This window comes from Oncorhynchus keta, chromosome 32, assembly GCF_023373465.1.
Source record: "Oncorhynchus keta strain PuntledgeMale-10-30-2019 chromosome 32, Oket_V2, whole genome shotgun sequence".
In the NCBI taxonomy this organism is placed as follows: domain Eukaryota; kingdom Metazoa; phylum Chordata; class Actinopteri; order Salmoniformes; family Salmonidae; genus Oncorhynchus; species Oncorhynchus keta.
Genome location: NC_068452.1, coordinates 31,989,186 through 31,999,589, shown reverse-complemented (window position 1 = coordinate 31,999,589; position 10,404 = coordinate 31,989,186). Strand labels below are relative to the sequence as shown.

Sequence of the window (10,404 nt, the reverse complement as noted above, 5' to 3'; positions counted from 1 at the left end):
TGGTACGTCTGTGTGTGTGTGTAGGCTATGCATGCTCACTGGTACGTCTGTGTGAGTGTGTAGGCTATGCATGCTCACTGGTACGTCTGTGTGAGTGTGTGTGATTCAGTTTGTTTTCTATGCCATATCCTTTGTGGTGCACTAAATGAAAACAGAGCTAAATAGAGCAAGGCCTTAGCAATGGGACACCATCTCCCCCACGACCTCTGCCTCCTGGAGGTGTGAGCTGCCTTGCCATGCTAAACATAACATGTATACAACATGCATGGAAAATGACTGACTCAGCTGTGCGCTATTAAAAGAGCTCAAATCCCAAAGTATTGCTGGGGGGACGGGGACTGCTGGTCAGAGCTACAATCTGTGTGGGCTGGGGCTGGGAACATTGCCCCAAATGAGAAGACCTAGCCAGGAATACTAGCAGACAATTTTTCCACCAGAGGTCTAGCCACCCCAAACCGTAAGTGGCAGTTGTGTGAATGATATCAAAACATACTATAGGTGTGAAATGGAGACAGTCAGCCAATGACACACAGCCAGGACAGTATTTGCACGTTTTGTGTTATGACACAGGGAAACTTGTTACTGTAACTGTATAGTTCCATGTTCTGATTTCATTGTAGTTTGTGTAGGGATGGCAGGATAACATCTATGATTACGGTCTTTTTTTTTCACATTGTGTCTTTATCGCATTTGTTTCATTCATGTTATTCTTGGATCTATTAAGTTTATCTTTGAGTTGTGCTGATGTTACCGTACAGCTTTTGAAAATAACGTTGCTATAGTATTTTTAGGTCAGGATATATTTGGAGCCTCCCCTTGGACAGACACACACTGTACAGTACATGGTAAACTGTGGCTTAAGTGCTATTAAAACACCCAGTAGAACAAATACTGTGGACCAATCACACTTAAACTGTAATGGGACAAACTGGGATTGTCGTAGGTGGTTATTGGAAAGATATAGTAATCTGAGGAAAGAAAGTTACTGTAATGTGACTGTATCTTATACTGCATGAATAAACTATGAAATGTTGAGTCACCTTGACTGTCTGACATATTCGGTATGCTTCACATTGACACTGTCCTAACTGAAGATGGGTTTCACTTTGCCCTTTGTGATAATTTGAGGTCATGTATCAAGGAGTATGTTTAGCTCCTTCTGATGAAACAACCAGACAGCATTTATTAGAGTGATCATAAGCTCTATCTTTTAACTTTGCTCTGTCACTACAGTACATGGTCAATATCTGTCTCTTCTGTTTCCATTGCAGAGTTATGGCGTAACTAAAGGCTTAAAGGCCCAGTGCATTCAAAAATGTGATTTTTCTGTGTTTTATATATATTTCCACACTATGAGTTTTGAATAATACTGTGAAATTGTGAACATGATGATAATGGCCTTTAAGTGTAAGAGCTGTTTGAAAAGACCACCTGAAAAATCAGCCTGTTTTGGTGGGATGGAGTTGTGGCCTGCCGGTGACATCACCAGTTGGTAAATTAGTTAATAGACCAATAAGAAAGAGAGCTCCAACACTCTCAGCCAATAACAGCTAGTTTTCAGTTTTCTCCTCCAAATCTGATCACTCCCAGACAGTCCTATCTAAATTCTTATTTGATAAATTGCCCTTTTCTAAAAGCATTTTTTCTTTCTTATTTTTTACCAAAACATCTGCATTGGACCTTTAACGGTTGTCTTTAACAGGGTCTTTTGGATACCAAAATCATGGACCTGGAATATCTGTTGGTATGAAATAAATTTTTGAGAATGTTCAATATTCTCACTTTGATCATATAATCACTCATAGAATTTGAATTGAATTCTTATTATATGTATCACTTCTCATCCATTAGTCAATCCATTGATTATTGATTCATCTTGACATGCTTTCATCATATCATATAATGGACTGTAGACCGATGTGTATTTCTATAAGAATGCCATTGCATACTTCTGAACAATACATTTACTGCCTGTATTTTTAATTCAAAACTATCAAGTTTTCTCATTAAACACTAAAACATGGCACTATATGCTACTGAAAATGATATTCTCATTGGTCTTTTCCAGAGTATGGACCCAGCTGCAATTCTGCTGGTGCCTGTTGTGGTGGTGGTAACAGCAGTGGTTATTTTCCTGCACAGTCTGGTGCTCAAGTTCTTGTCCACAGCAACGGTGCGCAACAAGGTGGTCGTGATAACAGATGCCTTAACAGGACTGGGAAAGGGTAAATCCTTTGTTTTGATTTTGAAAAACAAAGCTCAGATATGAAGTGCACGTAGAAAACTGTTATTACATTGTTACTAAAACAGTATTCTGTCTTTAAATGCATTAATCCAAACCTTTGCAGAATGTGCAAAGTTGTTTCACGAGGGAGGAGCTAGAGTCATCCTTTGCGGAAAAACTTGGGAAAAACTTGAAGGTTTTGCTGATAACCTGACTAGCGCTGCAGACCCTCAATTAGTAAGTATGTCATAACTCTTAAACCCAACAGAGCAATTATATGGTCTTTATATGCCTGATACAAAGTTACATTTTATTAGCATTTACAGTGCCTTGCGAAAGTATTCGGCCCCCTTGAACTTTGCGACCTTTTGCCACATTTCAGGCTTCAAACTTAAAGATATAAAACTGTATTTTTTTGTGAAGAATCAACAACAAGTGGGACACAATCATGAAGTGGAACGACATTTATTGGATATTTCAAACTTTTTTAACAAATAAAAAACTGAAAAATTGGGCGTGCAAAATTATTCAGCCCCCTTAAGTTAATACTTTGTACCGCCACCTTTTGCTACGATTACAGCTGTAAGTCGCTTGGGGTATGTCTCTATCAGTTTTGCACATCGAGAGACTGAATTTTTTTTCCATTCCTCCTTGCAAAACAGCTCGAGCTCAGTGAGGTTGGATGGAGAGCATTTGTGAACAGCAGTTTTCAGTTCTTTCCACAGATTCTCGATTGGACTTTGACTTGGCCATTCTAACACCTGGATATGTTTATTTTGAACCATTCCATTGTAGATTTTGCTTTATGTTTAGGATCATTGTCTTGTTGGAAGACAAATCTCCGTCACTGTCTCAGGTCTTTTGCAGACTCCATCAGGTTTTCTTCCAGAATGGTCCTGTATTTGGCTCCATCCATCTTCCCATCAATTTTAACCATCTTCCCTGTCCCTGCTGAAGAAAAGCAGGCCCAAACCATGATGCTGCCACCACCATGTTTGACAGTGGGGATGGTGTGTTCAGGGTGAAGAGCTGTGTTGCTTTTACGCCAAACATAACATTTTGCATTGTTGCCAAAAAGTTAAATTTTGGTTTCATCTGACCAGAGCACCTTCTTCCACATGTTTGGTGTGTCTCCCAGGTGGCTTGTGGCAGACTTTAAACGACACTTTTTATGGATATCTTTAAGAAATGGCTTTCTTCTTGCCACTCTTCCATAAAGGCCAGATTTGTGCAATATACGACTGATTGTTGTCCTATGGACAGAGTCTCCCACCTCAGCTGTAGATCTCTGCAGTTCATCCAGAGTGATCATGGGCCTCTTGGCTGCATCTCTGATCAGTCTTCTCCTTGTATGAGCTGAAAGTTTAGAGGGACGGCCAGGTCTTGGTAGATTTGCAGTGGTCTGATACTCCTTCCATTTCAATATTATCACTTGCACAGTGCTCCTTGGGATGTTTAAAGCTTGGGAAATCTTTTTGTATCCAAATCCGGCATTAAACTTCTTCACAACAGTATCTCGGACCTGCCTGGTGTGTTCCTTGTTCTTCACGATGCTCTCTGCGCTTTTAACGGACCTCTGAGACTATCACAGTGCAGGTGCATTTATACAGAGACTTGATTACACACAGGTGTGGATTTGCAGTGGTCTGATACTCCTTCCATTTCAATATTATCGCTTGCACAGTGCTCCTTGGGATGTTTAAAGCTTGGGAAATCTTTTTGTATCCAAATACGGCTTTAAACTTCTTCACAACAGTATCTCGGACATGCCTGGTGTGTTCCTTGTTCTTCATGATGCTCTCTGCGCTTTTAACGGACCTCTGAGACTATCACAGTGCAGGTGCATTTATACAGAGACTTGATTACACACAGGTGGATTGTATTTATCATCATTAGTCATTTAGGTCAACATTGGATCATTCAGAGATCCTCACTGAACTTCTGGAGAGAGTTTGCTGCACTGAAAGTAAAGGGGCTGAATAATTTTGCACACCCAATTTTTCTATTTTTGATATGTTAAAAAAGTTTGAAATATCCAATAAATGTCGTTCCACTTCATGATTGTGTCCCACTTGTTGTTGATTCTTCACAAAAATATACAGTTTTATATCTTTATGTTTGAAGCCTGGAATGTGGCAAAAGGTCGCAAAGTTCAAGGGGGCCGAATACTTTCGCAAGGCACTGTATATGAATATGCATAAATTGTAAAGTGATCATGAATATCCTAAAGATTAATAACCCTACTGTATATTACAGTAATTTGGTCCTGCCTTATTGTGAAATTCTCTTTCCCTTTCCAAGACCTTCCCTCCTAAACTTGTGCTGGTGGATTTCGGTGACATGAACAGCATGCCAGATGTGATCGTAGAGACGCTGGAGTGTTATGGCTGTGTGGATGTGCTCATTCTCAACAGCAGCCTTAAAGTCAAGGCCCCAGTACATAGCACATCACTGAAGATGGACAAGCTAGTTATGGACAATAACTACTTTGGCCCTATCACAGTGGCTAAGGGTACTATATCATAACAGAGCATAATTTAACTCAGTTTAAAGGAATTGAAGTTTGAGAGTTGTGTTACATTGGTCCCTTCCACAGGTCTTCTGCCATCCATGATGTCGAGGAGGACTGGCCATGTGATTCTGGTCAACAGCATCCAGGGCAAGCTGGCTATGCCTTTCCGTGCCACTTGTGAGTTCAGTCATTTTCATACCGACAGTAGGCCTACTTCTGAATGTAGTTTGATGAAGTTTTAATGAAGGTATTCAGATGTACAGTATGAGTTCCCTCAATAATGGAACAAGTGTATGAGCGGGAGATCAGGGTATGAATTTGGCTTCTGCTGGGTTTCAGATGCTGCCTCTAAGCATGCGGTCCAAGCTTTCTTTGACTGTTTGCGGGCTGAGGTCCAAGAGTATGGTATCTCTGTCAGCACCGTCAACCACACCTTCATAATCTCCCCTCCACCCGGGGAAAAGACCAAGAAGTCCATCTGGTCAAGTAACCTGCTGTCTCAGTTGATGATCTTAATATTGTGTGTTGTGTTGGTCTGACTACTCTAACCAACCTTATCCCGCCTCCCCCTCACAGTCTTCTCCAAACAGAAGGTTATGGGCATCACACCAGCAGAGGCTGCCAGTGAGATCCTGAAGATTCTGAACAGCAAGAAGAGAGAGGTGGTCATGGCTCACTCCCTCCCCAAGATGGCCATCTATGCCAGATCCCTTTTCCCAAATGTATTTTTCGCTGTGATGGCTGCAGGAGTGAATAATGTTGCAGGAGTGAATAATATGGCAGCTTTAGCAGACCCAGAGGAGCTGTAGTCAACATGGCATTGGATTGGCACTGATTCTGGATACACACCACATAGAACTGGGAATAAGATGATGTGTTGGGCCAGCACTTATGACTGTCAAATATTCAGGACCAGCTGAGACCGGAATGAAAAGAGAAGAAGACAAAACGATTATTGAAATGTTTGTATGTTTTCAATGCTGAATGGACACAGGTGACTGAAAAAGATGTTGGAAAAATGTTTACTTGGAAACTAAAATAACTTGGGTATCTCATAAGGTACGCAACTTGCTTCAGTAGAACTGTCATATAGCAGAAATGAGGGAAACTGTTGTTTGTGTTATTGGGAACCTTATATTAGGCCTATAGAACCTAGAAATAAACCTTGTTTTGAGCTCTGTCTCATTGTCTTTACTTTTCATAATATATGTAACATTGGTAAAGAGACCACTTTGTAGCCTACAGATGGAATTGAAGACTCATAATTGTATTTTGTGACAGAGGTGGATGGTAATTTAATTACAATCTCAACTCATTATAGTCATGAAGTAACTATTTTACGCTGGCTAGTGGACATCAATGGAATTGCATCCGGAAAGACTGCGCACAGCCACGAGCGAGAACTGACTCTTGAACAAGAATATCGATATGGCTTTACGAAAATTGATTTTTCGCGTCTATGCATTGAACAGCACACGTCATTCTGTAAAGGTTTTGAATACTCATATGTCTGCCTTTAGTGTATTGAGTCCTAACACCGATTTGAGAGTAAAACATGACCGACACAACCTCTGCTTTTCTATCAACCTGGACGGCGAAGGTGAGCGTGAAACAGAGCAGGGATTGCCATTTACAACCAGGGGGTTATAGTAACTCGAGGCCGGTGTTCATGCATGGCCCACTTGGGAAGATTCCTAGTTAGGAACGCATGACTGTGGGGAATATAATATGTTACACGTATAAATAACATTTTACTCTCTTGGCATAGGACATCAGGATAGCGCGGTGCTGCGCTACAAATTTACGAGCAAGAAGGAGGTAGATCTACTGTCAACTTATGTACCCGAGTCTTTCAGGGGCAAAGGTGTTGCAGCTCTTCTGTCAAAGGTAAACTGTCGTGACTATGGAATCCCATTTCCGCCACCCCCAAAAAATGTAAAGGCCCAGTGCAGTCAAAACGTGTTATAATGTGTTTTATATATATTTCCACACAGGTTTGAATAAATCTGTGAAATTGTGAAAATTATGATAATGCCCTTTTAGTGTAGGAACAGTTTGAAATGTCATTCTGTTTTGGTGGGATGGAGTTTTGGCCTGCCTGGTGAAATGAACAGGTGGTAAATTAGTAAATAGTACAATTAAATATTGTTCCAAACTACTCTGCCAATAACAGCTAGTTTTCAGATTTTCCCTCCCTACTCAGACCACTCCCAGACAGTCATAGCAAAATTATTGCTTGAGAAATTGCTCTTTGCTATTTGAAAACAAGTTAACCAGCAATGATTTGATATTGAGAATTTAAAAAACGTCTGCATTTGACCTTAGAAAACGATTATACTATCTAAACATTTCTAGGTACTATCTACAAATTTTGAGATACGTAAGTCAACATTTTGAGATACTTTTTTTCTAACCTTAATTTAACTAGGCAAGTCAATTAATAACAAATGGTTATTTACAAGAACGGTCTACGAAGAGGCAAAAGGCCTCCTGCGGGGATGGAGCCCAACTTGTTTAAATGTAGGACAAAACACACATCACGACAAAAGAGACACCACAACAATACATAAAGAGAGACATAAGACAACAACATAAAAAGACAGGAACATGACAATACATGGTAGCAGCACAACATGACAACAACACAACATGGCAGCAGCACAACATGGTAGCAGCACTAACATGGTACAAACATTGTTAGGCACAGACAACAGCACGAAGGGCAAAAAGGTAGAGACAACAATACATCACACGAAGTGTCAGTAAGTGTCCATGATTGAGTCTTTGAATGTAGATGGAGATAAAACTGTCCAGTTTGGGTGTTTTTTGCAGCTCGTTCCAGTCGCTAAGTTAGCTGCAGCGGACTGAAAAGAGGAGCGACCCATTGATGTGTGTGCTTTGGGGACCTTTAACAGAATGTGACTGGCAGAACAGGTGCTGTATGTGGTGGATGAGGGCTGCAATAGATATTTCAGATAGGGGGGAGTGAGGCCTAAGAGGATTTTATAAATAAGCATCAACCAATGGGTCTTGCGACGGGTATACAGAGATGACCAGTTTACAGAGGAGTATAGCGTGCAGTGATGTGTCCTATAAAATGTTGAGATATTAAGTCCTCGCCCTAGGGAGGACTCCTGGTCCTTTACACAGACACAGAGACAACAACTGTGAGTGGTCAATAGAGCTAACAGTGCTGAGCTTGCTTTATGCAGGGTTGCATCATGTAGGACTTTGTATCTGCAATTAAAAAGTAAATCACACAACAAACCATTGCTATTGTGTTGATTGATTAATTGCAGTCAATCATTTTGGATTAAAAAAGGTCTATGTAGCTTAGCCGCACAAAGTTAGAATATAAATCCAATTTGATCACATTCATATTTCCTCTTAACATAAATAAATGGGCCTATATTTAATATATAATTTAGGTTGTAAGTACATAGCTTAGGCTATAAATACATGATGTTACTGCTTTGTTTCCCTTGCCCAGAGGGAATCAGAGTGCTTAGGCTTCTCTAGGCTACCTGCAGCTGTGGTTGTTATCAGTAGGCTACAGTTGATCCGTTTGTGCTGAAGTTGACAGATGGAAATCACCACACAATGCTACACATAAATAAACATGGCACGGCAGGTAGCCTAGTGGTTAGAGCGTTGGGCCAGTAACCGAAAGGTTGCTGAATCGAATCCCTGAGCTGACAAGAAACAAATCTGTTGTTCTGCCCCTGAACAAGGCAGTTAACCCACTGTTCCTAGGCTGTCATTGTAAATAAGAATTTGTTCTTAACTGACTTGCCCAGTTAAATAAAGGTTAAAAGTAATATATATATATATATATATATATATATATATATATATATATATATATATGATTTACCATCTCTACATTTTAGATACTATTGACTTTTTTTGTATGTGGTGGGAATTGGCTTCCATACATGACTCATGATGTCTTTGGTAACAATAAAATAGTTGCATGTTTGGTAATATTTTTTAATTGCAATATTATTCATATTATTTATTAATACATTTGAACCATTCTCTCCTCTATTCAGGCTGCCATGGATTTTCTAGTGGAAGAAAACCTCAAGGCCCATATATCTTGTTGTTATATTAAGAAATATGTTGAGGAAACCCCACTTCTTGGTTATAAGGATCTTATTATAGTCTGAATAAGCTGCATCCTTGATGAATAGTGGTTGGAAAGAATGGTCATTGTAAAAATACATAATACTTTAAAATAATGTATTCAGTATTTACAGTACTAGTCAAAAGGGTTTTCTTTATTTTTACTATGTTCTACATGGTATAATAATAGTGAAGATAATCAAAACTATGAAATAACACATATGGAATCATGTAGTAACCAAAAAAAGTGGTAAAGAAATCAAAATATATTTTAGATTTTAGATTCTTCAAGGTAGCCTTGATGACAGCTGACAGAAACAGACAGATGACAGAAACGGAAGTCCAGCATTACTTGAAGACATAAAGGTCAGTCAATCCGGAAAATGACAAGAAAGTTGTACAGTCACAAAAACCCTCAAGTGCTATGATGAAACTGGCTCTCATGAGGACCGCCATAGGAAAGGAAGACCCAGTTACCTCTGCTGCAGAGGATAAGTTCATTAGTTACCAGCCTCAGAAATTGCAGTCCAAATAAGTAAAAGACAAATCTCAAAATCAACTGTTCAGAGGAGACTGCATGAATTAGGCCTTCATGATCAAATTGCTGCAAAGAAACCACTACTATAGGACACCAATAATAAGAAGAGACTTGCTTGGGGCTAGAAACACGAGCAATGGACAATAGACCGGTGGAAATCTGTCCTTTGGTCTGATGAGTCCAAATGTGAGATTTTTTGTTCCAACCGCCATGTCTTTTTGCGATGCAGAGTACGGATGATCTCTCTATGTGTGGTTCCAACTGTGAAGCATGGAGGAGGAGGTATGATGGTGTGGGAGTGCTTTGCTGGTGACACTGTCAGTAATTTATTTAGAATTCAAGGCACACTTAGCCAGCATGGCTACCACAGCATTCTGCAGCGATATGCCATCCCATCTGGTTTGCGCTTAGTGGGTTTATCATTTGTTTTTAAACAGGACAATGATCCAACACACCTCCAGGCTGTGTAAGGGCTATTTGACCAAGAAGGAGAGTGATGGAGTGCTGCATCAGATGACCTGGCCTCCACCATCACCCGATCTCAACCCAATTGAGATGGTTTGGGATGAGTTGGACTGCAGAGTGAAGGAAAAGCTGCCAACAAGTGCTGAGCATATGTGGGAACTCCTTCAAACTGTTGGAAATGCATTCCAGGTGAAGCTGGTTGAGAGAATGCCAAGAGTGTGCAAAGCTGTCATCAAGGCTACCTTGAAGAATCTCAAATATAAAATATATTTAGATTTGTTTAACACTTTTTTGATTACTACATGATTCCATATGTGTTATTTCATAGTTTTGATCTCTTCACTAATTTACATTTACATTTAAGTCATTTAGCAGACGCTCTTATCCAGAGCGAATCTACAATGTAAAAAAACACAAATAAAGAAAAACCCTTGAATGAGTAGGTGTGTCCAAACTTTTGACTGGTACTGTATGAATATATATACAGTATATATATATATAACACATATTGATTATCAGCCTGCTTTCAGTCTACCTTAT

The 10,404-nt window shown here is 39.8% G+C and overlaps 1 protein-coding gene and 1 long non-coding RNA gene across 4 annotated transcripts; both read left to right on the top strand.

Annotated features, from left to right (window-relative positions):
* Positions 1–304: 304 nt before the first annotated feature.
* LOC118365639 (dehydrogenase/reductase SDR family member 7C-B-like) lies at positions 305–5,910 on the top strand. Of its 3 annotated transcripts, none has more exons than XM_052491367.1 (8): positions 305–457; positions 1,703–1,744; positions 2,069–2,225; positions 2,349–2,461; positions 4,526–4,736; positions 4,821–4,913; positions 5,076–5,217; positions 5,313–5,511. In XM_052491367.1, exons 2-8 carry the CDS (start codon positions 1,724–1,726, stop codon positions 5,362–5,364), a joined length of 789 nt encoding a protein of 262 aa, XP_052347327.1. In that variant the 5' UTR covers positions 305–457; positions 1,703–1,723; the 3' UTR covers positions 5,365–5,511. The 3 variants fall into 3 exon arrangements, with proteins under 3 accessions (XP_052347327.1, XP_052347325.1, XP_052347326.1); XM_052491365.1 differs by having other exon boundaries at positions 307–457; positions 5,076–5,222; positions 5,313–5,910; XM_052491366.1 differs by lacking the exon at positions 1,703–1,744 and having other exon boundaries at positions 307–457; positions 5,076–5,222; positions 5,313–5,910.
* A 186-nt stretch (positions 5,911–6,096) lies between these two features.
* On the top strand, positions 6,097–10,366 carry LOC118365637 (uncharacterized). The gene is made up of 3 exons (XR_004821798.2): positions 6,097–6,336; positions 6,505–6,623; positions 8,789–10,366. It is a non-coding gene; the product is annotated as an uncharacterized LOC118365637 (long non-coding RNA).
* The last annotated feature ends 38 nt before the right edge of the window (positions 10,367–10,404 follow it).